The following is a 25,788-nucleotide window of genomic DNA, read 5'->3' as shown; positions in this document are numbered from 1 at the left end:
AGTTATTTATAGACAGGGATAGTTTCTTGGCCGCAGGGCTCTTGTGACTTTGCTGGTTTCTATTCGAGACGCTGTTTGGGGGCTGGATGCCCGCATCCTCCGGGCTGAAATCGTGAGGAAAGGGCTGCCTAACGCAAGTTCCAATTCAGCTGCATCATCCTCTGTTGGCTTCGGGAGCGGGCCGCTTTTTTTAAGGGCCCTTTCCCAAGGTCTGTCTGGGCTCACAGGCCTCCTCCGCTGCCACCTGCCATTTTATAAACAGGTGACAGCCCCGTGGGGATGGATTGCTTTTTCCTACTGTTATTTTATTATAAGCCACTTCCAATGAGTTTGGGCTAAAAAGTGGAGTTTGCACAAACTCTTTTTTTTTTTTAAAGAGAGAGAGAGAGAGAGAGAGAGAGAGAGAACTTTTTTAATATTTTATTTTTTTAGTTTTCGGCAGACACAACATCTTTGTTTGTATGTGGTGCTGAGGATGGAACAGGGGCCACTCGCATGCCAGGCGAGCGTGCTACCGCTTGAGCCACATCCCCAGCCCTGCACAAACTCTTTAGCATCTCAAGTTGACATGGAAAACAAGGGACATCAAGGGAGGGGCATGCAGATTCCCTGAACCTATAGAGGAGACTCCATACTGGGTGCCTCTGTAGAAAGATAAATTCAGTGAATTTACGTTCTGATGGCAGGGGAATGTGGAGGGATTATCAGTGCTCCTGTCCTCCCATCAGTCTTTCCACCAAACGTGTCCTTCCAGTCCCATGACATGTCCAGTATGAAAGGCTTATAATAGGTACGATTTCCCCCTTTTTAAGCAGTGATTGGCTCTCCCTAAGTATGGAAGTCTCAAAGAAAATGTTCAGGCTGGCTGAGGGAAAAAAGGAAATTCAGTGATTATGTGACTCATCCATTCCTTCTCACCACTCTCTCAGTCACAGGTGAGGGTGCATCTGCACTAGGTGTCTCACAGTATCTATTAATCATCCTCTGTGCTTTGCCTGGTGACACACACACACTCGCAGGGGCCTTGAGGGCTTTATTTTAGGCCTTGACCCTCAATCCCTACACTTTCCCCCTTATCCCCTCCCCAGCAAGTCTTTGGGGTCAGAATGCTCCATCAAGACCCCACACAGTTGTTATCAAGCTGCAGTTTGTACCAGAAACCTCTGCCCTTCCTCCTACAGTCTGAGGCCCTACTCTTAAGTTCATGTGATCACAAAAGCAGCATGTCAGTACTTGAAGCCAACTTCAGTTCACCTCTCACTCATTTGGAAGATAAAATGATGCAACCCGCAGAAGTTCAAATGGTAGGCACTGTGATTGACCTCAGGAGGACAATTTTCAGGCAGGCAGGCTTTTCCATGCCTGAGACAGGTATGCAACTTCTGGGAATGAGACCTCCACCTGCTTTGTATAGACTATCAGAGCCTGAGTTTCCTGCTCTGTTCAAAAGAGGTACAGTACTAATATGTTTACAAAAAACATTTATGAGGACGAACTGAAGACAGCTTGCCCTCCTGTTCCCTTCCGGTGACTGACTGACTGGGTTGTTATACTCAGTCTTGTGAACCTGTCTCATTAGCAGCCCCAATTCCCGTATTTCAGGGGCACATGCCTACAGTCTCAGGGCTACCAAATGTGTTCATGTATATGTTGGTGGGTCAGATGCAACCTCTAAATTCAGGATGCCTAACCATGGCCTCTATTGCTTCACTGTACAAATTGCAGCTCACACAGGCTGAGTCTTGGGCTGCCTGGAAGGATGCACAGGCTAATGCTTTTTTTCATATTGCTTATAAATGTTTTAGTCAGTTTCCACATTCATTCATTTGTCCTCCTAAATCTGCTCCTCCCAAACCCTTTAAAGTGAAATTTGTTCAAGAAATGGGACAGGATCCTTAGGAAGACAACGATGCACTGGGAGCAGGGTCACAATCTGCCGTTCAAGCTCTCATCTATTGAGGTGGCTTAGACTTTGGAAGGTGCTGAGGACTTGGGAGATGGTCACTGTGGGCCATCTGGATGCATATGGTATTAATCACCCACCTGGAGATCCTGTCTGGGGCTGGCAGGTAGTGACAACCCTCTCCTGCCAGGAGCTGATTTTTACTTGTCTGGGATGTAGAGGACCCTCCTCTCTGCTGAATGAAGATAAGTTGCTTTCAATGGAGAAAACTTTCTGAGCACTTTGCTCTCTAGTGGCCAACTGAGTAAAACAGAGACCTGTTCTATCTTAATGAACCAATGGCGGCATGAGCCAGTTTATTCCAACAGCCTGTACTGAGCACCTAGTTTGTATAGGCACAGTGCTAAATATCAGAATGCGAAAGCACTAAGAGGCCACCTCAAATCACACTTTTGGAAATTGAATCACGCTGTTAAGTGTATTAGAAAACCCAGGATATTCCTTGGAGCTTGGCAATCCAGTTTGTGGCCCTCCTTTTTTTTTCTTTTTTTCCCATAGTTGAGAAACTGGGACCCAGAGGGATGAAACGTTTAGTTCAGGACTACATGACCATTTAGGAACAAAGAGAAAAAGAGGAGTGCTAATGAAATTAAGTAGAAGGTCATTCTCTTATTTTTTATACTTTTTTATTTTAAAATAACTTTAGGCTTAAAATAGAGTTGCAAAAATAGTACAGAGAGTTCCTTATACCCTTCACTCAGATTCCTCCAATGTTAACATCTTACGCAACCATAGATTTATTAAAAAGAACACATGAACATTGGGGCAATACTTAACTAAACTGCTGACTTAAGATTTCACCAGTTTCCCTGCTAATAGTCTTTTTTTTTTCTGGTCCAATATGCAATCCAGGACACCACATCACATTTAGAGCCTTTACTTTTTAACTTTGAATTTTGCTCTACTTAAAGTTCCTTTAAAACGGTGATGCATCACCGACATTCAGCTACTACACAGAAAGTGCATCCCACATCTTTTCTGACTTGCAGGGTGCAGGGCATTTTCAGGGTATTATTTTCCCTGGCATTTTATACTTCTCATCTGCAGCTTTTTGGTGTGTGCAAGTTAGGCACCGTCACAGTCACCCATCTGATCTGGATACAAAAGAGTATCCTCAGCGCTGGCCATGGTGCACCTGAACTTTTTGCCACTCTTGGATCTTGAGTCCTATTTCTTTTCTTTTTGGTACCAGGGATTGAGCCTAGGGGCATTCAATCACTGAGCCACATCCCTTGTCCTTTTTTATTTTTTAAAATTTTATTAGAGACAAGGTCTCACTAAGCTGCTGAGGGCCTCACTAAATTGCTGAGGCTGGCTTTGAACTTGCGATCCTCCTACCTTAGCCTCCGAGTTGCTGGGATTACAGGCATGTGCCACCATGATAGCCCTGCTTTGAGTCCTGCTTCTATTATTATTGTGTATACTCATTCTGTGCTCTCAGTTGTTTTGTTTATTCAGTGAAGGACTTTGGAGCCAGAAAAACCCAAATTCAAACCTCAGCCTCCCTATCAAGTTATGGGACTTAGAACAGGTTACTCAACTGCTTTTAAAATTCAGTGTCCTCCTCTACAAGATGGGGACAATAATAGCTACCTTGCATGGCATATTAGTCTGTTTTATGTTCTTATAACAAAATAACCAGAGGTTGAATAATTAGTATAAAGAAAAGAGGTTTCTTAAGCTCACAGTTTTGGAGACTAAAAGTCCAAGATTGGGCAACTTGTTTGGCCCCAGATGAGGACACCTGTGGCTGTATCACATGGCAGGAGGGAAAAGCAGGAGAAGCAGCTGTGTGCAGAAGGGGGCAGGCACATGTATTAACCTAATTTTACAAGAACCCACTCTTATGAGAACTGACCTGGGCTCTGTGAGAGCTACATTAATGCCCTTTGAGCAGCACAATGACCTAACCACCTTCCTCTAAGCCCTACCTCTTAAAGGTGCCACCACCTCATATTACCACCACATTAGGACCAAGCCTCTTTGGGGGCAAAGCACATCCGATTCATAGCACAAGGTTACAGGGGGCGGAATGTCCACAGTGATTAGCATGGGGCCTCGTGAGTGGAATGGGAGCCAGTGGATGAAGGGGAGGTCAGGCTATGTGGGTACAGTGGAATGTCCTGAATGCCAGGCAAGAGCCCCTAAAGGTCCCCGTGGGAGGGACAGGCACTGCAGTATAAAGAAAAGAGGGTCCCTTGAGAAAGGGTCCAGTGGGATCAGAGCTGCACTTTCCAAAGTCAAACTAGAGTGTGCTGAAGAGCAGTGCGGATCAGTCAGGAGGCCACCATGCTGGTTCCCATGGGAGCAGGCACTGGAGAGGGGTCCCGTCAGCTGCTGCAGAAACAAAGATGTGGGGCAAGGGAAGGTCCTGGCTCCAGAACAACTAAGTTCTGGGTCCCTGTGATGGTCCCTTGGTCATGAACAGAGATGACAATACAGGATAAAGAGGTCATCTGTGGGAGAAAAAGGCTCTTGGTGTGTTCCTGCTGCCGTGGAGATACCACTCTCAGTCTGTCTCTCTGACTTCCTTGAACTGGAACATGAGTGACTCTGCCCATGTGTAAGTCAGCTCTCCATCCCTGTGACAAAGGAGGGAAGGTGTATTTGGGCTCATGGTTTCAAAGGCTTCAGTCCATGGTCAGCTGGCTTTGTTGTCTCTGGGCCCGTGGTGAGGCCGAACCCCACGGGGAAGGGTGTGGTGAAGCAAAGCTGCTGTCTCACAGGGGTCAAGAAGCAGAGAGAGACACAAGCATGACCTTCATGGCACACCCCGAAGGACCTGTGTTCTCCAACTCAGCCGGCCTCCTACAGATTCACCACCTCGCCGTGGCCCGTGATGCGCCAGTGCCCTCACGGCTCAGTCATCTCCCAGGGGCCCATCTCTGAACACTCCTTCACTGAGGACCAAGCTTTCAATACATGAGCTTTTGGGGAACATTTCAGATCCAAGCCATAACACTCCAACCTCTGGCCCTATCCAAGTTCTCTTTCTTGGGGATCCTCTGAGTTTCAGCAGCACCCCTGGGCCCTCAGTGTGGCTCTGGCCCCTCCCAGGCTCCTCTGCCACATTCATCACCACGTGCATCTCCATGTGGATACCCAGCTAAGGCCCAGCTCCTGTAGGCTGTCTGCTGTCCCCTGGGCTGCTCACTGCCCCATGCCTGGTGTTTCAGCACCGACATCATCCTGAGGCCAGTCTCCTCTATACGAAACCCCTTTGTTTAAATATCCGAGTTTCTGTTGACTGGTGGAAATACCATGGCCAGGAGAGCTAGGGCTCAGAAAGGGGAGGGAAATAAATGGAAAAGGCTGGTCTTTAAGCCCTGGGGGCGGAAGCCCGATGCTGGGGTTTAAGGAGGGGAGCTCTGCCAACCCCACGACCCACTTCTCATGGGGTTTAGTTTGTAGTGGCTGTGAGACTGAGCACTCTCTGTTTTCAGCCATCTGGGCTTACTGTTTTTGAAGCGCTTATTCATCCTAGACTCCTTCCCCTTTATGTTTTTTGACTTTGTCTCATGTATTCTAGATATTTGTCCTTTCTTGGTTACTTGTGTTACAAATACCTATTCTCATTGCAGAGCTTGCCTTTCTTTCTTTTTTTTTTAAATGTATCTTTCAGTAAGTGGAGTTCTTAGTTTTTAATTTTTTTTGTTTTAGTTGTAGTTGGACACAACACCATTATTTTATTTTTATGTGGTGCTGAGGATTGAACTCAGCACCCCGCACGTGCTAGGCGAGCACTCCACTGCTGAGCCCCAGCCCCAGCGAGGTTCTTAAATTTAACGTAGCATCCTTTTCCTTTATAATTAATGTTCTTGGCATCTTGATTGACTTATCTTCTCTATTTTGAGGTCAGAAAGATATTCTGTATTCTGAAAACTTTATAGATTTGCTTTCCATATAGAGATTTCTTTAAACTATAAGATTTTTTAAAAAAGTAAGGGGCATGAATTCAACTAATAGATAAGGAGCAAAGCAGATTGGAGATGTGGCTCAGTGGTAGAGTGTTTGCCCAACACGCACGAGTCCCAGGTTTGATCCCAGCATTGAAAAAAATAATAAGCAAAATAAAAAAGCAAACCAAAACCAATTGCTGTACTTTCTTCACTCTCTTCCCCATCTCTTTTTTTTTTTTTTTTTTAACTTTTCTTCCTTCTAAAGTGCTTTTAAAAGATAGTGCTTTTAAGTATCTTTTAAGATTTGTTTCTAAAAACATCTTTTTTGGGGGTTCCCAACATGAAAATACTTTGGCCAGGCATACAGCTCTAGGCTGCTATTCCCCTGGGTCTTTAAAACATGTTTTGCTGTCTTCTGACCGCTGACTTTGGAAGTCGTCTGTTTTCTTCCTCAGGTTGCTTTGGAGACCACCCCTTTCCTGGATTGCCTTCAGTTCCTCTTTACTGTGTCTGGGTCTTTTTGGCAGGGCGGGGGGTACTGGGGCTCAAAGGCAGGGGCACTTGGCCACTGATCCACATCCCCAACCCTATTTTGTATTCTATTTAGAGATAGGGTCTCCCTGAGTTGCTTAGCACCTCACTTTTGCTGGGGCTGGCTTTGGACTTGTGATCCTCCTGCCTCAGCCTCCCGAGCCCCTGGGATTACAGGCGTGTACCACTGCACCCAGCCTGTGTTTGGGTTTTGACTTGTACTTATTTTCATTTTGTTACTGGAAACTGAGCCCAGGGGAACTCTACCTTTTTGTTTTTTAATAAGTTTTTTAGTTCTCGATAGACACAATGCCTTTATTTATTTTTATGTGGTGCTGAGGATTGAACCCAGTGCCTCACACATGCTAGGCGAGCACTCTACCCCTGAGCCGCAACCCCAGCCCCCATTTTTTAAAAATTTTGAGACAGGGTCTCCTCCAGTTGCCCAGGTTGGCCTTGAATCTGTGAGGCTCCTGCCTCAGTCTCCTGAGTTGCTGGGAGTCACCATTGCCACTTGTACTTGTTATTTTGGTATCTGGGGTTATTGTGAAAATAAATCACACATCTGACTTGAAAGTAAGAATGGCACTGTAGGAGGGAGGTAGGTCTTGTAGACGACATCCCCTTGTTCTTGGTCCCTGCCTGCAGCGTGACAAAGCTGCCCTCTCTCACAGGAGCCTGGTGACCAGCAGGGAAGCGGGAGCCTTGTGGGGTGGGTAAACAGGGAACAGAAGTCCCGATGCCCAGGAGGGGAAGGGAAGGTGGCCCCATGGTTATGAGACTTCAAAAGGCTATTTGAAAGGGGTCACAGTGTTTGCTAGGAAAATAGTAGGCTCTTTATTTTGTAGAGAATTCTTTTTCCACCTAGTACTGTCTTAAATGGAAGGCTGGATTTCTTTCCCCTCCTTGGTGGACACACCATTCACACGTAGGTTGGAATGTTCATGGATTACAACTGTTCACTTCCATTAGAAGAGATCCTTGAGGGAGATGTGCATAGTGAGCTTCTGGTTTCAGACACGAGTCATAAACTTCCTTTTCAGGTATTTCAATTGCCAGATTATACAATTCTTATAAATCTAGCAGATTTGATTTCTCAGTATGGCAAAACTACCATTCAATGTTTCAATACTGTTCATCAATTTAGTATGACTTCAATTTAAAAGTCCCCATTTCAAATTAAGAGATAAAGGCTATTCCTACAAGAGTGGCATTTTCTATCACATTTCAAGTGTATATGATAGCAGATATGCATAGATGCCTTATTAATCCATAAGTGTAAGTTTATGGTTTTATTTCTTCAAGCCTTTTTAAAAGTCTTGTTGGATTAGAAGGTGAAAGCTCTTTAAGAAAACACTATTTTCCCTGGTAACTGAGATAATTTACCATCAGAGATTTAAAAATTTTTTCCTGAGTCTTTAATGAGACAAACCTACTGCCTCTCTGTAATCTTGAGTGTGATCACTTAGTCCCTTTTCTGGAAGTTATATCAAGTTATAACATTATAGTGGTCCTTTGTTTTCTAAAGGGAATTCATTCTAAGATCCCTAGGAATGCCTGAAACTGCAGATTTTTTTCCCCATACATACATACCTATGATAAAATTTAACTTATAAATAAGGCACAGCAGGAGATTAATAATAATTTAACAGATCAATTATAACAATTTTCTGTAATCAGATTGCTAGCATCACTACTCCTGTACTTTGGAGTAATAAGGGTTACCTGAACACAAGCATGGTGACACTTCAACAGCTGATCTAATAATTGAGATGGCAAAGTGTCTAATGGGCAGGTAGCATATACAGTGTGAATACACTGAACAAAAGGATGATTTTATTCATCCTTTTGGGATGGAGCTGGATGCATGAGATTTCATCATGCTACCCAGAATAATGTACAATTTTAAAGTTAGGAATTGCTTATTATCTAGAATTTTCCATTTAATAGTTTTGGTTTGCAGCTGGCTGTGGGTAACTGAAACTGGGAAATGTGAAGGCTGGGATGTGCATAGCTGCTGTACTTCCTTCTGCTTGTTCACAGAAGCCTGCAGCTCCCACAAAGGCTGAAGAGTTCTCAAATGGATTTAATTTTTATGATCATTGGACCCAATGAAATCTTGTACCATGTCATATTTTTAGGACCATCCAACTTTTAAGGAGCCTTAAAACCAAATCTGATTAAAATCTTGGCTATCTCCTGCATTTCTCTCTGCTTGGAATCACAGCTTTATGAGGTCTTTGTATTGATGTCCTGGTGGGTCAGAAACTCCCTTCTAAGAGACATATTTGCAATTTACCAATGTCCATTAATACAATAAATCATCAGTACTACAAACATAACCAAATAGTAAGACTTGACAGTAACATCTTTTATCCTTCATTCTCTCAGAATATCTGAACTTTTGTTGAGGATCATCATGGACTCATGGCTCTTCATACATCTGATGTATTTGAATTTGATACTGAATTGGCCTAATTTTATGTAGGGGAGCACTTAGGGGTTGTTTCCTGAACCTTTGCTGCTTTCCTTCACATAATATCCTGCCTTATTTATTTCTAAACACCCAAATCATCATCCCCTTCTTCAAGAATCTCTAGTTCCTTTACACACACACACACACAGACATTATATATATTTTTAAGTTGTTGATTGCTGGGAGCCATTAGCCAAGTAGGTATGACAATTTCCTTGCCAGCGTACCCCATGTTGCAGTGACATTGAATGTAGGTGACCTTGCTCAAGGACCAAGGCGGATTAGGGTGTTCCCGGTTTAAGATAATCGGGTTTAGGGCGTTCCCGGTTTAGGTTCCAGGTTTAAGGTTTAAGATTATTCCTGCTGGGAATAGGGCGTATCCTGCTGCCTGAGTTCCCCTTGAGTTCTCACAGGATTCAGACAGTATTCTTTGGGAGATAGAAGCCCAGTGGAGGTGGATTTGGGCAGAGAACGTGGATTTCCCCAGAACGTGATTGTAGACGGCTGGTGTGAGTTCGGGAATAAAGAGTTGCTGTTTGAATCTACAAGCTGTGTGGTGGCTCGTGATTGTGTGCCCAGCCAGACTATGGCAGTTGATGGACCTTTATTTTGTTTATATGCGATCTTAGAACCCAGTGTGTCACATATGCAAGGTAAGCGCTCCACCACTAAGCCACAACCCCAGTCCATATAGTTCCTTTTTTAAAAAAAACACTTAATTTTTAGTTGTAGGTGGACACAATAGCTTTATTTTATTTTTATGTGGTGTTGAGGATCGAACCCAGTGCCTCACACATGCTAGGCCAGCACTCTACCCCTCAGTCACAACTCCAGCCCCTCTAGTTCCTTTTAATGGGAAAAACTAGAGATATTGCAGGATCTGAGCACCAGGGTGCACTTTGGAGTAATGTTGCTCTGAGGCCATCTCAATGGACAGAGCTAGAAAAGAGAATTGTTTACTTATTTGATACTAGGGATTGAACCCAGGAGTACTTTACCACTAAGTCACATCTCCAGTCCTTTTTGAGACAGGGTCTCACTAAGTTGCTTAGGGTCTTGCTAAACTGGCTTTTTTTTTTTTTTTTTTGTACCAGGGATTGAACTCAGGGGCACTTGGCTACACAGCCACATCCCCAGCCCTATTTTGTATTTTATTTAAAGACAGGGTCTCACTGAGTTGCTTAGTGCCTCACAGTTGCTGAGGCTGACTTTGAACTTGCGATCCTCCTGTCTCAGCCTCCTACGCCACTGGGATTACAGGCGTGTGCCACTGCATCTGGTGGGATCAATATTTTTTGCCTAGCTTCTTTGGCACACAGAAAATATCTCAGTGAGGAACATAGTAATTCATCTCTTGTTCAGTGTGGCTTTTCAAATATTCAGGTGATGGACAGCCTGGTTCTACTGTTCCATTTTGCTTTTATCTCGAGGATCCTGGAATTCTAATAGCTGGTAGCTTTAAGTCCTTAGAAGTGGTAGAATTTAATAACCAGTCCCTACTCTTCACCCCCTCCCCATACTGGATCATCTGTCTCATCACTTCACTTTGAAATCAATCAGCTCTGTCTACAATATCCTAAGTTTCATCTTAACACCATCCGGTTCATCTATTTTCACTTAACATAGTTATTATAAGATTCACGTATGTGTGATCTTTATCCAAACACGCCAATTCCGCCTCCTACCATTTAATTTCTTATATCTTTACACTACTGGTAAATATGCTTTTACTCAATCCTGTTTTGGTCTTAAAACTTTTAAATTTTACTTAATTTTTTTCTGAACAAATGTTACACATACTGTAACACTTAAGATCCTATAAGATCATCTTTTAAAAACATGTGACATTCCCTTATCAATTAAATATCATGTTACATATTGTTCTATCAAGACTTAGAATGAATAAATTCAAATGATTCTCCCAGTTAGCAATACCTTGAGGTTGCACCAGGAGATGTCTTTTCTTTAATTAAAGGTAAATCAAGGAGGTAATCACTATTTTGGATTTCTCTATGATTAAGAAAGAATAGCATACTAAAGGTAGGATCTTAAGGTTTTATGTGAAAGCATCTTTTTATTTTTAATGTTCTCATCAGTGCATTATAGTTATACAAAATGGGGTGAAATCATCTTTTTAATTCACATCTTACTTTCTCTTTACTATTATCATCATGTTACCTAGAGACAACTCTAGCATAGAACTCAAGAGTTCTTTGCTTGGATAAATATCAAACTTCTAAGAGCAATAAACAACATTAGAAAAGTAGCCAAAATGTTACAAAATACAATTAATCAATACATTTCTTAGCTTCATTATATAATTATAAGGGATCATTTATGGAAGTTTAAGGGGCATTTAATAAAAAATTTTCCTATTTGGAAAAAATTTCAAAGAAAAACTCTTCATGTTGTATAGCTTTTTTTTTTTTTTTTTTTTTTTTGGCTAACAAAAGCCTCATGATTTCAGTTTACTTACTTAGTTAAATTATTTTGTTTTGGAGGATGCTTTTTCAAACAGATGGTTATTCTGATCCCCTGTGATCTCTGAATATCATTTTAAGCTGTTTGAGCACTCCATCATGGTGATGGAAGCAATGGATTCTTTTATCTATAGACTGTAACTGCTAAGAATGAAATATTCAGTTACAGATATTGAAATTTCAGCAACTACCTAGCACTTCCTACTGGACTGGGATTTTAATTTCTCAACTCTGGCCATTTGTTGAGAGTGCTGAGTACTTTCCAAGCTCAGATGGGTACTGATTAATGTCTCCTGGGGAGGAACTGGCATCTCCTTGGGGGGGGGGCAGGTGGGGGCAGCTGGACAGCTCCCTCTGGTGGTGACATCCTTTTGGCTGGCACTTTGCCTTATACTGGATCATTATTTCCAGGGCATGCCTTCCTGAGGGCCAACTAGCTCTTCCCAGGAAAGCCAGTCATTCTGGTGGGTTACTGAGGTGTGCTTCCATGACTTTTGTATTCTGACAAACCACAAAAGCTTGCTTTTAAACTCCGAGTCTGTAGTCTTCTCTTTTACAACAGTTTGGAAATGTCTAGATAGGGTATAATGGAGGTGGACTTTAACAATGCTTCTCAACTTACTGTGTTTGTGTCACCTGGGGATTTTGTTAAAATGCAGATGTTGATTTTGGGTTTGATAAGGCCTAGGATTCTGCATTTCTAGTGAGCTCCCAGGTGGTGCTGGTCTAAGGGCTGCACTTTGGGTCCCAAGGGCCTGTAGGATGAGGATCAGGTACATCCACTCCAGGTCTTAGTTTTACACCTTTCCCTTCTCCTTTGAAGATGATGAAGCTAAACTGTATCTTGACCCTCTGAAACATCAACCAAAGTCATTGTAGGTAGGGATCCTAAACAGAGGAGCTTGCTGTGTGATGGTTTACCCTCTCTTACTGTCCTGCTGTATCTTCCTTCCTCTATTGCTTCCCTAGGAGTGAGTAATATCAGTGCTCTTCAAGCCTTGTACAGTGGTGCATGCCTGGAATCCCGGCAACTTGGGAGACTGAGGCAGAAGGATGTCAAGTTTGAGGTCTGCCTCAGCAACTTAGCAAGTTCATCTCAAAAAATATAAAGGGCTGGGGGGTGTTTTTCAGTGGTAAAGTGACCCAGGTGCTATTCCTAATAAAATAAATAAATAAATAAATAAAGAAGAAGAAAAAAATTAGTGTTCTTCAAATCACATGTTAGAAAGGGGGCTCACCCACTTCTTAATCACGTTGAACCATGATGGTCCCCATTCCTTATAACCTGGAATTGATATATAGGATTGACTCCAAAATGTTATTTTCCCATGTTCTGAGACCATGACATCTTGAAACATCTGCAGGTAGAGCTGGGTAGCTTCCATAAGTCTGTGGGAAGCTGAGGTTGCAAGACCCTTAAAGTACTTGGAAAGACTGGGGATGTTGGTGACATTCAGGAGGAGTAGATGACCTATCCATCTCTAGGAGGGTGAGGAGGTGCCTCTTTCCCACTGTAATCCAGCAAACTTTAAGGAAGCTTCTGAAAGTGAAACATTTAGGATTTATAAGTCTGGTAAACCCCTTTTAATCACTAATTTCTGACCTACAGCCTGAGTTATCATGAAGGGGCTGAGTCCCTCCTTGAGGGACTCATTCATTTCCTTCTCCAGTGATGTCCCATAGGGAGGTGCAGGATATACTTCAGTCCTCTGCTCATCACTGTGACTTCTATTTCTGGTCCACAGCAATGCTTATTTTGTTTTTAAGCCCAGTTATTTCTTTCTAGACTCTGTTTTTAAACCTATTATTGCTATGTGCAATGGAGAGAACTACTACATCCTGTGACCAGAAGTCTGGGGTTCTGAGAGTGGGTATTCTACACTGCTGTGTTAAAGTAGATGGACAAATGGTCAGGGTACTTTAAAAACCCACCCTTAGTTAAGTAAAGATTTAGGAGTGGGTGGACCTAATTGTTTTCACTGCATTATGCCACCTTCTTAGGGCCAAGATAGCAAACAACTCAAGATCTTTGCTGTACTTCAAAAGTGTCCAGGATACTGGTGACAGACTGCCTTTGAGGAAGTGAGGTTCTACAGGAGAAACCTGTCAGTAATAGTAATAATTATGATTCCTCGTGGGACAAGAACACTGTGAATCATAACTGATATTTCCTCTTTCTGCTGGTCACACATTGGTGACCCACATGTGGCAAGAGCACCTTGTACAGCCTTTTTGGTGCTGACTGGTCTTCAACTTCTGTTCCCTGCTCTTATTTTAAAAAGAGAAAATTATTACATTATGTCAGTTCTTGTAAACTTCCCTATATCCCTTTTTGCATGCATGAAGGATTAACATCATCTAATAAAAACTGCCTCACTCATTTCCCTAGCTGGATTGGGTGGAGGTTGTGTTAGCTCTTTTGATTCCTGGTATGGTACTGATTAGCAAATTTTGGCTATTTGTGAGAAATATGTGTTGAGCGCCTTCCTTATCTATCGCCATCCCTAAGGGAGACTGGCCTTTGCTTCATAAGGTCCAGCATCCACTGGGAATATAACAACCCCCCAACCATCCGAGCTATCACACTCCCCCTCCCCAGAACACCTCCCTTTTCTATTACTCCAACCTCCAGGGCCTCTACCTGGCCCTTCCATTGCGTTGTCCCTCCACCCACGGTATGGCCTCCACCACCTCCTGGATCCCTTCCGCGGGTGCAGCTTCAGCCTCCCAGAAGCCTGTCATCCCACCTCGTTGGAGCAGCCTCCTTTCCACCCCACCTTCTGCGCTGGCCAGCCCTCCCCAATTCCCAGGCCCCTCCGGCTGCAGTCTCTTTACCCAGACACCCTCCCGGTCCTGACCTCCCCGACCCTGCACACCTCCCACGTGGGGGCTTCTCCCTGCATCACTGCACTCAGGTACCCGCCCCAGAGGCCTCCGCGGCCTCGCTCGCCCCGCGCGGTGTCCCTTCGCGGTGCCCGCGCTCCCCCGCCCGCGCAGCCTGTCTGCGGCGCGCCTCTTCCGGCCGGCCGGCGGGGCGGAGCGCGGCGGGCGAGCCTCCCGGGCCGCGGGCGCCGGCCATGCTCATCACGCTGTGCTACCTGTACCTGTGGGCGCGCTGGGGGCGCCGGCCGGCCGCGCTCGTGCGCACCACGGTGCGGCGGCTCCGCGCCTCGCGCTGCTCCTTCACCTTCTGTGGCGCGGCGGCGCGGCCCGGAGGCGCGCGCGTGTGCCTGAGCCGCGGCGGCCGCGTCTTCTGCGTCGGCGAGAGCCAGGTGGGCGGGCGGGGGGCGCGGGGCGGGGCCGGAAGCGCCGTCGCAGCGCTCGAGCCTGGCGGGCGGGGCGCGCGGGCCCGGGACCCCGGCCTCCCCGCAGCGCCGCGCGCGGACGCCCGTCCCGCGGTGGGCGGCCTCTGGGGGACCTGAGCGCGGCAGGAGGCTCGTCCCTGCCGGGGTCCGGACGTGTCCCGTGCGCTCTGCATCTTCTCGGCAGCCCGCTCTGCATCTTCAGCGCTTCGGCCGACGCTCGGTCTTTGTTTCCGGGCCCCGTACTTGGGACGGTGGCCACTGTCCAGCCGGCCCAGTCACCTACAGTGGCGTGGGCCTGCCGTGTAATCGCTGTAAAAAACGCGCCCTTGCTGAGACAAGGGACTGTGGTTCTTTCCAGGCAGCTGTTTTGGGAAGTGGACTTCACAGTGCACCACTAAGCAGATTGCCGTGGGCATCGCAATACCGCTTTCACTAACGCTGAGAAGAGTTTTGCTTTTAGTTTTTGCTTTTTCCTCTTCCGTCTGGAAAGTTGGCTCACTTTCAGCATTAAAATGAGATTTTAAAAAATTATTTAAACGTAGGTAAAATCACAACACCCATGAGAGAATCAAAATCTTGTCTCAGTGTTGAACATTCTGTTGTGCCTGTGCTTAGGTGTGGAATACCGGTAGCAAATAAAGGACACCCTAGATTAAAAAAATATAGTATACACACTGAACGGGTTCTCTCAGTTCTTCCTAGGAATGTACACAACGAGTACCACCCAAGTACCACCTGGACCCAAGGGGGGAAGTTCATTACATCCAGTAGCCACCTTAGGAAACCTGGTTGAGAAAAATAAAATGAAGAATAATTACAGAGTGGATTTTACTACTGCAGCAGCTTCTAGACTTAATTTATTTAAAATATATTCTTAAGAGTTTAGAGTAAAATTTTTAATATACACGAAATTTGAGATGTAAATGTTTTAATTTTTTAGGCAGTTTTACTTCGGAACATTTTCATGATGTTATTGGGCCTTGGTTAACTAAATCAACTAATTTTTCTGCTCTTGCCTACCCCTTGAGCCCTGGGCGGTAGTGATCTGATGCTTTCAGGGATTCTGTAACATGCTGTGCATCCGTTTTACACTGTTAGTTTTGCTGAGATATGGCTCCTCTGTTGGGGATTGGAGCCTTTTTGTGGCTGGTGGTGGTGGTGGTGATAAGGCTTCCCCCAGAAGCCTTGGATTTTCGTCCCCCCCCCCCCATATGTGTCTTGTTTTTGGTAGGCTAAAAAAACCTTTTAAAAAGTTTTTTTTTTTTGTTTTTTTTTTGTTTAAATGCTTCCTAAAGAACAACAAATTAATTTAAAAAGGCATTAGCCCACCAAAAATAAGGCACCAAAATCCAGAGATGCTCAAGTCCCTTATATAAAGGGATGTGGTATTTGCCTACTATGCAAAAAATCTTCCTTATATTCAAATCTTTTAATTTATTTTTTTATTTTTTGGTGGTATTGGGGATTGAACCCAGGACCTTATGCATGCTAGGCAAGTACTCTACCCCTGAGCACATCCTCAGCCCCCAGATCAATATATATGATATATCTAATATAGTGTAAGGGGTTGTTACTATATTATTGTTATTACCTAAACTGCATTGTTTAGCTAATAATGACCAAAAGAAGTCTGTTCTTGTTTAGTATAGATTTAATTATTTTTCTTTTTTTTTTTTTTGGTTTGAGTCCAGGATGTAGAACCACTGATAAGGAGGGCCCAGTGGGACCATATCTGATCTGCTGACCAATCTTGACTATAATCTCCTTTTAAAAAAGCTAAATTAGGGCGGGGGATGTAGCTCAGTGGTAGAGCACTTGCCTTACATGCATGAGGCACTGGGTTTGGACCTTAGCATCACATAAAAATAAATAAATAAAGATCGTGTCCATCTACAACTAAAAAGATATTTTTTTTTTAAAAAAAAGCTAAATTAAAATCACTCTTGAATTTACATTTTCTCTAAAATATGTTTGATGGCTTTTTTGCATATGGTAAGGGTCTTTCCCAGAAATATCCTATCTTATCTCTGTATTTGTTTTATTTTATTTTTTGCAATGCTGGGCTTCAAACTCAGGGCCTTATGCCTTTTAGGCAAGTGCTGTACCACTGAGCTACACCCTCCGCCCTGGGTTTGACTGTTTTGTGAGTTTCAGAACGATTATGCACTTCCCAGGTCTCAGGGGAAAGAACAGTTTACTTCAGTATGAGTAATGCAAGCACAAAGGACAGCTGCCTTGTGCTGACAGGCCTGGTGCCCGTGGGAATGAAGGACCAGGTCTTAAGACTGCAGTAGCCAGGCAGGCTCTTCCAGACCTCCTCATTCTTAAATGTGCCTCAAATGTGATTTGGAAAACTATGTGCTAATCTGTAAGCAATGGTGGTCAGAATTAATTGTGTGAAAACAAATATCCAGAGACTTTAAAGCTGTCAAGAGTCTCAGAGGGCTTTGGGGCTGTTTGAACAGTCACGCTTAAACAAGAAGCACAGGGTTAATGTCTGCAGAAGAGCATCAGATAACCTTAGGTAGATCTTACCTGGAATTGCAGAGGGGCGGTATGTCAGGCATGCTGAGATAAGTGGCAGTTGTGGTTTGAAGTGACACTGAATCCTCTATGTTTCTCTCCCTCTGTGCAGTCCATTGATGACTTGAACAAATGGGCCCTGTTTCTTGTCTCTCCCTTTATACTTGAAGCAGAACACATAGCATTTGTGACAGAGAGCATTTGGGTTCAAGGTGACAGTTTACAGAGACCATCTTCTGAAACAGTGAGTACTATGTTTTTTTTTTTCTTGTGTGTCATTTAGTTCTATACGTGTCTTAATCCTAACCAAGTTTGTTTTTTCATGAGTGATCTTCCCTAGCTTTTGTAGGTGACTTGCTATCTTTTTGGATATTTTGGATTGTATCAAATGTATTGGTGTAATTTCTTTCACCTCTTTATTCTTATTTTTTTAATGTGACTATTAGAAAATTTCAAACCATGTGTATGACTTTTTTTGTGGCTTACATTGTGTTCATTTGGGACAGCATTGCTCCGTGCCCTCTTCCTGGCCAGTTGGTTTCTCCCTACGTCTTCTCACTCCCGCAGACAGCCTGAATGGCTGGGTTACATCTGTAGACATCCCACCGTGAGGATTCTGAAAATATGTCAAACTCAGTCACATGTCCAAACTTGTTTATGTTCTGTTTAAAAAAAAAAAGTCCCCAATTAACATCCGAATATACTCTTCCTCTTACCTGCTCCTAACTTTCACTGAGTTCCAAGTTCCACTGATGTCACTCCCCAGAGGTCACGGCTTTGCACCTTCATTGCAGTTGCTCCTGAGTTCACTGTCATCTTCAGTGTCTTCTCTTTACGCTGTGAAGATGTCTTCCTCTCTTTGGGTTTCCTCTCGATGGCCAGAGTCACCGTCCCAGACACACTTCCAGCTGGGACCCTCTTGCGGAAGCTCTGGGTGCTGGTCTGCTTCCCCTGTGTCTCTGATGAGTCAGTCTTGTCTTTCTGCCTTCACCCACATGCAAGGCAGGCGCTCTACCACTGAGCTACAATGGGCAGGTTGTCCAGCAGGCATTCTGCTGATGACTGCTGTGTTGCTGGATTCTTGTCCTGAACATTGTCCTTAAGACACTGTATTAGGATGAGAGGAAAGGAAAGAGAATGGGGAGTAAGAAAAGAAATAATTCACTAGAACTCAAGATTGACCAAAAGATGAGCTGGAGATAGTAAATGAGGGAAGGAGACTAGCTGAGACTCAGAAGACTGGGAGGATTTGACAGGTGACCCAACAGCAGGCCAGTGTGTGCTCTCTCTGGACCATCCATAAAGTCTTGTTTAGCATTACATATACTTATGGTAATAATGATGCCATTTATTGAGCCCCTGATAGGTATTTTGCATACATGAGCTCTAATGCTTACAACTCTGCAAAGTATTATTGTTGTCATTTTAAAGATAAGAAAATGAAGTTGTAAGATTTAAAGACGTGTCTAAAGCCACCAGCTGCTCAGGGTAGACTAAGTTTTAGCCAATGTTCATGTCCTTCTAGTAGCTGGAGGAGCAAACGGATGGTTTTGAAGCGATGTGGGGCATTGAGGTTCGAGAGTAGCGAAGCTTTTGTTGACCCAAAGACAGTCAAGCAGGACCCACAGTTGTTTTCCTGCATCAGGCAGAAAGACACCAGTGGTTGAAGTAAAGTTTTTTGGTGAGATAAGGTGTTTTTTTGGTGGGCAGAAAAGACTATGAACTTTTTTAGAGGATGATTTCCAACTTAAATAACAAATGATCAATTAGGTAGATTTGAATTAAATTGCTGATATTTGACTTTTTTTTTTTTAAACTTTGGAAGAGTCCACGTTTCTCTCTCGCTCTCTCTCTCTTTTTGGTACCAGGGATTGAATTCAGGAGTGCTTAACCACAGCCACATCCCCAGCCCTTTTAATTTTTTATTAGAGACAGGATAGGATCTCACTAGGTTGCTTAGGGCTTTGCTAAATTGCTGAGACTGGCTTTGAACTTGTGGTCCTTCTGCCTTAGCCTCCCCAGTTACTGGGATTACAGGCTAGGTGTGTGCTACCTAGCCCAGCTAGTCCATGTCTCATGAGAACCTGTCCTTTTAGCTTTTAAATCCAGCTTATCATTTTTATAAGTTCAGCAAAAATTTTGTCATCACTTTAAAAAAAAGACTTTATTTATTTTTGTGTGGTGCTGAGGATCGAACCCAGTGTCTCACACATGCAAGACAGGCGCTCTACCACTGAGCTACAGCCCCAGCCCTTGTCATCACTTTTAAAGGGATTTTTGAATAATATTTATTCTCCTTACAGACCCAAGTGTTTTGAAGTATTTTTAAACTCTACTGCAGAGAATTTGCTTGATTATAATCCTGTGAAGAATGTGACCTCCTACTTGGTTTATGCGTGGTCCTCATCCGCTCATGAATTTGAAGTAATATAAATTCCCTTGAACCCATCCCTTAATATAGAAGCTGGAATATGTACCTGTGTGGGTCCTGAATGGAGTCCACCCACCTGCTCCCTCCCCTGGCTTCACCTTTCCTTCCCTCAGCTTCTTTTTAGATATGTAAGTTTTCTGGATGAGTAAACACCACCTTTCTGAACACTTACGTAACTCTTATGTGTTATTAAGTGTATAAATATGGTAAGTTTTTCTAATATATTTTAATATATTAGAAAAATAATATATTTTAATATTACTTATCAATCTTACTAGATTTTAATTTAAAACCGAAGCTAGGATTTCCAAAATATTATAATTACATATAATATCAAATATGGACAGATTCTTCTTAACACAAAAATATATATAACTGCTGTTATTTATGTATTTATTTTTTTTTGATTTTGGTGCTGGGGATTGAACCTAGGGCCTTGAGCATGCTGAGCACATGCTGTACCATTGAGCTACACCCCCCAGCCCCTAACTGCTATATTTTAATTTCTTAATTTTTAATTACTTATGGGGTAAAATGACATGCAGTATCTTAAGAAACAAAGTTACCGTATTATGTGGGGTTCAGGCTAAGGTGCTATAACAAAGAAATCCAAAACTACAGTGGCTCAAGCAAACTAGAAGTTAATTTCTCTCTTGGAGTGGTTCTGCTCTGAGTGTTGATCCAAGGGCTGGGTTTCCTTTGCCTTGTTGCTCTGCTGTCCTGGTGATTGATAGACAGCTTCTTGAAGTGGAGGCTGGCTCCTGCCCTCTCCTGCTACTCCACCAGTGTCACCTTCATCCACGTGGTAGCCTGCAGAATAGAGGAAGAGAGAAAGTGGAAGACAACCAACTTCCTCTTTGAAATTGTTATCCAGAAATTTCTCATGCCACTTCTGTTCCCACCAGATTGCCTAGAACTTAGTCATAGGGTGCCCTTGGGCACTTAGCTGCAGGGGAGGATAGCAAACGCATTCCCTCAGGGACACGCACAGGTCTGTTACCAGCAGGCAGGGAGAAGGGAAGACTAGGTATTGGGACATAATTAGCATCTCTGCCCAGTTATCATCTCCCTTCACCTACTTTCTGAGGTGGTTACTTGACTCTTAACTTTCTGGGGTGAAAGACGTCTGTGCACTGAGGCAGACTGCCGCTTTCCAGTTCACTTGTTTTACTTATGGCTGGAGAGTTTGGTGGGTCTTGCACGAAGGTGCTGGAGACACCTACAGCCTTTCTTTTGACAACCCTGGCTGTGGTGTGGAGCTTCCTTTTATAAGCTGGGCTTAATAACTTGAAGAAGGGTTGATCTCGTAGCTCACTGTCTTCTCATCAAGCCTGCAGCTCCTATTCAGGTTGATTGCTCGATGGGATTTTGCCTTTTGGGGGGCTCTTAGGAACTATGCATGTATATTTCACACAATTCTGAACTCATTTGACTTTCACAGGGTCCTAAGATATTAAATAGAAAATAGGAAGAATATACCTAAGAAATATAACTAAGAAAAGCTTTTGAATCTGATGGGATCTTACTTCTCTCACATTTATGATGATATCTTTTTAAATTCTGGATATCTCAAATGGTTTTGATTTGCAGTCCTTCAATAGACCTCCAGCAAAAGAATTCAGCTTTAAAAATGTAGCATTCACATATTCATATTTTCACTTATTTGTTCATTAACAAATCTAGTTATTTTGCCAGGTGCAATAATAAATACCAAAGGTGATGGCAGATTCAGCTCCATTCTCAATTATGTTAGCAGTCCCCTTTTGTAAGAATTGATGACACAGAGTACTTACACAAACCTTTTTATTTTTAATATTTTTTAAAAATTTTAGGTGGACACAATATCTTCATTTTATTTTTATGTGGTGCTGAGTATTTTTTATTTTTTTTATTTTTTTTTATTGGTTGTTCAAAACATTATAAAGCTCTTGACATATCATATTTCATACATTAGATTCAAGTTGGTTATGAACTCCCAATTTTACCCCAAATACAGATTGCAGAATCACATCGGTTACACATCCACATTTTTACATAATGCCCTATTAGTAACTGTTGTATTCTGCTACCTTTCATATCCTCTACCATCCCCCGTCCCTCCCCTCCCATCTTCTCTCTCTACCCCATCCACTGTAATTCATATCTCTCCTTGTTTATTTTCCCATTCCCCTCACAACCTCTTATATGTAATTTTGTATAACAATGAGGGTCTCCCTCCATTACCATGCAATTTCCCTTTTCTCTCCCTTTCCATCCCACCTCATGTATCTGTTTAATGTTAATCTTTTCTTCCTGCTCTTCCTCCCTGCTCTGTTCTTAGTTGCTCTCATTATATCAAAGAAGACATTTGGTATTTGTTTTTTAGGGATTGGCTAGCTTCACTAAGCATAATCTGCTCTAGTGCCATCCATTTCCCTGCAAATTCTATGATTTTGTCATTTTTTTAGTGCTGCGTAATACTCCATGGTGTATAAATGCCACATTTTTTTTATCCATTCATCTATTGAAGGGCATCTGGGTTGGTTCCACAGTCTAGCAATTGTGAATTGTGCTGCTATGAACATCGATGTAGCAGTATCCCTGTAGTACGCTCTTTTAAGGTCTTCAGGGAAAAGTCCAAGAAGGGCAATAGCTGGGTCAAATGGTGGTTCCATTCCCAGCTTTCCCAGGAATCTCCATACTGCTTTCCAGATTGGCCGCACCAGTTTGCAGTCCCACCAGCAATGTACAAGAGTACCCTTTTCCCCACATCCTCTCCAGCACTTGTTGTTGTTTGACTTCATAATGGCTGCCAATCTTACTGGAGTGAGATGGTATCTTAGGGTGGTTTTGATTTGCATTTCTCTGACTGCTAGAGTATTGAACCCAGTGCCTCATGCATGCTAGGCGAGCACTCTACCATTGAGCCATGACCCCAGCCCACTTACACACAACTTTTGTTGCAACATATTCCCTTGGGTCATGTGTCCAGCCGAGGCCTCATCCATTAGTTCACAATTTATTGAATACCTCCTATATATCAGATGGTGTGCCTGGGCTGGAGGTCTATGTCATATAGAGATGACATAGATGCGTTCAGAGATGATGTCCCTGTCCTTAAGGAACTCCTGGTGTGGGAGGGCAGAGAGCCAAGCAAAGGGACAAATGCTTGGAGCTGTGGAAGGCAGACACAGGGAGTGGCTGGGGGCTATTTTGATGAGGGGAGGTCAGGAAGGACTTCCCAGGGGGAAGTGATAGCTGAGTTTCAGGGGGAAGTCAGCTGTAGGTGAAGAAGGAAAGGGCTTTCTAGATGGAGCAGCACCTGGGCTCAGTAGGATTGGAATCTGTTGATCTGAGACTGGGAGTGGCCCAAGGGGAGGCCAGGGGCAAAAGGTGGGGCCGGAGTGTTTTGTGGGAAAGTACCTTGATGCACTGATAGCTTCCAAGGACAGGGCCAGGTAGGCTCTCCCAGCCACCACCGAATAAGAGAGGCTGCAGACTAAGTTCAGATGCTCCAACCATGGTTTACTAAGAAAATTCAAAACATGCAGCAAGAAACAGAGAGGGCTAGGGCTGTAGCTCAGTGGTAGAGTTCTTGCCTAGCATGTGTGAGGCACTGGGTTCCATACTCAGCACTGCATAAATATATGTAAATAAAATAAAGGTGTTGTGTTCATTTACAACTAAAAAATTTTAAAAAAAGAAAAGAAACAGGAGAGATCTTGGGTCAGTTAACACTTTGCATTGGATGCCTCTGGGATGGAAGGAACACACACTTGAAGCCTGGGCTGGGGGATCTTCACGGGTCCTGCTGCCCTCCTGCTGCGTCAGCATTTCTTGCCAACGGTGTTGTCACCAGGACCAGAGGTTATGTTAAAGAAGGGGCTCAGCAGATGGACAGTGTCTGTAGGTGACATCTGTAGAGTCTTGGGCATGTGTGCCTGTAGTAGCTGTGGCTTACCAGTGATCTGCTAAGAAGCTGTGTTTTTTATGTTTTTTTTTAAAATATATATTTTTAGTTGTAGATAGACACAATACCTTTATTTTATTTATTTATTTTTATGTGATGCTGAGGATTTAAACCATGTGAGGCAAGGCAAGTGTTCTACCACTGAGCTACAACCCCAGCCATTTTTTCTGTGTTTTCAGGCAGAATGTGCATGGGCCGAGATGGTTGGCCCACATAAGAATGACGTGAAGGCCAATTTGGAAGTGGCACAATTTGTGTCTTCCTAATATTTCAGAATTACACCTGGTCCTTCCATGCCTACAAGTAATACTCCCTTTTGTCCTGTCCTTTTTATCCATGTCCAACACACATACATTCCACTGATTTTGTGTGTCTTTAGCAGGTCATGCAAGTTTCTGACAATGTCCTAATGGATGCTATAAGTTTCATTCATGCTATTTGCTTTACTTGTTTTCTGTGGCAGAATTGAATGTTCTTAAATGATAGGGTGAATACACATAATTTACATATCAAAAAGGTCTTATATGTATTAATTAGGAATTTGGGTCCTATCCTAGGTTCAGTAGGCTAAAACCATTTTTTAAAAAGCATAATGATCATATTTGTACTTTAGAAGGATCACAATTCAGGCAGGTTAGAGAATGGAGCAAACCTACAACAGTTGTCCCCATGGGAAACATAATGACCCGGAAGAGGGACTGGTGAGATGGAGAGAGATGCACCAGCTGTTGAGGACATGATGGCTTGTGGGTGGATGGTGGGTCTTTTGTCGAGACTGGAAGTGCAGCAGGAAGGACCGCTAGAGTGGTCGTTGTAGGGAATGCAGTTTGCACGTTGTATTGGTCAGCTTTGCTGACATAACCCATAGCCTTAGGATCCCAGTCTCTCCTGACATAAGCCCTCGTTTCTCAGTCATGTTACACCCAGGCTCGGCAGGTTCACTGCTGGGTGTTTCCAGAGGTGACTTTGCTGTAGGCTCTGCTATGAGTCTTTCTCGTGCAGGGACCCAGGCTGAGGAAGCATGTCGTTTAGGGACATGCCATTCTCACACAGAGGCAAATACTGAGAGCTGGCAAAAACTTGGTGTAGTAGATGGAAGATGGCTGCCAATCCTTTCCTTCCGTATCCCCCTTCACCAAATCTGGACTGACTTCAGTTTCCTTTGTCCCATGAGATATGGCAGAAGTGATATTCTGGGACTTTCCAGGCTAGATCATTAAGAATCTTCAGCTTCTCCCTGGGTTCTTAGAATAGTCTGTCATGGAACCCAGCTCCCATGCCATGAGGAAGCTCAAGCTGCCCTGTGGCTAGACCCATATCCAGAAGAACCGAGGCCCTCAGAGGACAGCACTGGCTGAGCTTCACCTGACAGGAGGCCCCGACTGGCCAGCTCTGCAGGAGCCATCCTGGAGTTGATCATTTGTACCCAGTTGAGCCACCCTATCTGATGCCACGTGGAGCAGGGTTGAGCTGTCCCTGCCTGATCCTGTCCCAGTTGAGACTCATGAGCAATATAAATGATTCATTTTAAGCCACTAAATTTTGGGCTGGTTTGTTACCCAGCAACAGATAACCAGACCACTTGGGATCTCTCTTAAAACTTGGATCTTCCTCAGCTCACGCCAGTGGGATGGGGATGTGAAGGGGGGAGAGCTTCACTGAATGCTAACACAGCACACCTGGATGGTGGGCCTCTAGTGCCTGTAGGACCAGAGAACACAATACCGAAAGGTGTGTGACCAGAAGGGTATTTCTATGATTTTCGTATCAATTCTCAGTTCTTGAGAAAATCAGAAGAGCCAGACCAGCCTTTTCCCTTGAGTGCCTAGTCAGTCCTGGCCTTGAAGTTCCACTTTCACATTCTCCCTGGGTCAGTTCATCGTTTCAGCTCTTGCTTGCTGTGGAGTGTGATAACCCTTTTGCTGGTACTTGATTTTCTAGTACCTTTTTCTTAAAAGCTCCATAGGGTGGTTTTTTTGTTTTTTTTTTTTTTTTTAACTCAATGAAACTGGAAATGAATTTTGGTAGCACTCTTATCCCTTTGCCAAACCTGAGAGCCCGAGACAGCCTCCTCCTTGGTGTCATGACTTCAAGTCCTTCACCTCCCTCTGTCCTGCCCTCCTTTCCTCTAATCAATCACTAGAACTTTTGGCCAAATAACATGCATTAAAATGATTCTTAAGTGGAGAAATAACAGAGAAGTTAGCAGCATCCCTTATCTGGCTCTGAGC

The 25,788-nt window shown here is 43.7% G+C and overlaps 1 protein-coding gene across 6 annotated transcripts in view; it reads left to right on the top strand.

The window, feature by feature from the left end:
- The window catches only part of Hlcs (holocarboxylase synthetase), a 189,277-nt gene that overhangs the window by 9,451 nt on the left and 154,038 nt on the right, over nt 1-25,788 (top strand). For 5 of the 6 annotated variants that reach the window (XM_058577279.1, XM_058577278.1, XM_046438828.2 and 2 more), the window contains exon 2: nt 17,290-17,421. Coding sequence is in view for 1 of the 6 variants with exons in the window: in XM_046438824.1 (XP_046294780.1) it covers nt 14,427-14,621; nt 17,290-17,421 (327 nt within the window). In the remaining 5 variants the exon portion in view is untranslated. Of the gene's footprint in view, nt 1-14,405; nt 14,622-17,289; nt 17,422-25,788 lie in introns of those variants that run through there. The other variant, XM_046438824.1, reaches the window with a different exon arrangement.

This window comes from Marmota monax, unplaced genomic scaffold (assembly GCF_021218885.2).
Source record: "Marmota monax isolate L192 unplaced genomic scaffold, Marmota_monax_Labrador192_F-V1.1 WCK01_AAM20220418_F8-fsc00125, whole genome shotgun sequence".
Lineage (NCBI taxonomy): Eukaryota > Metazoa > Chordata > Mammalia > Rodentia > Sciuridae > Marmota > Marmota monax.
This window is presented reverse-complemented; position numbering and strand designations above follow the sequence as displayed.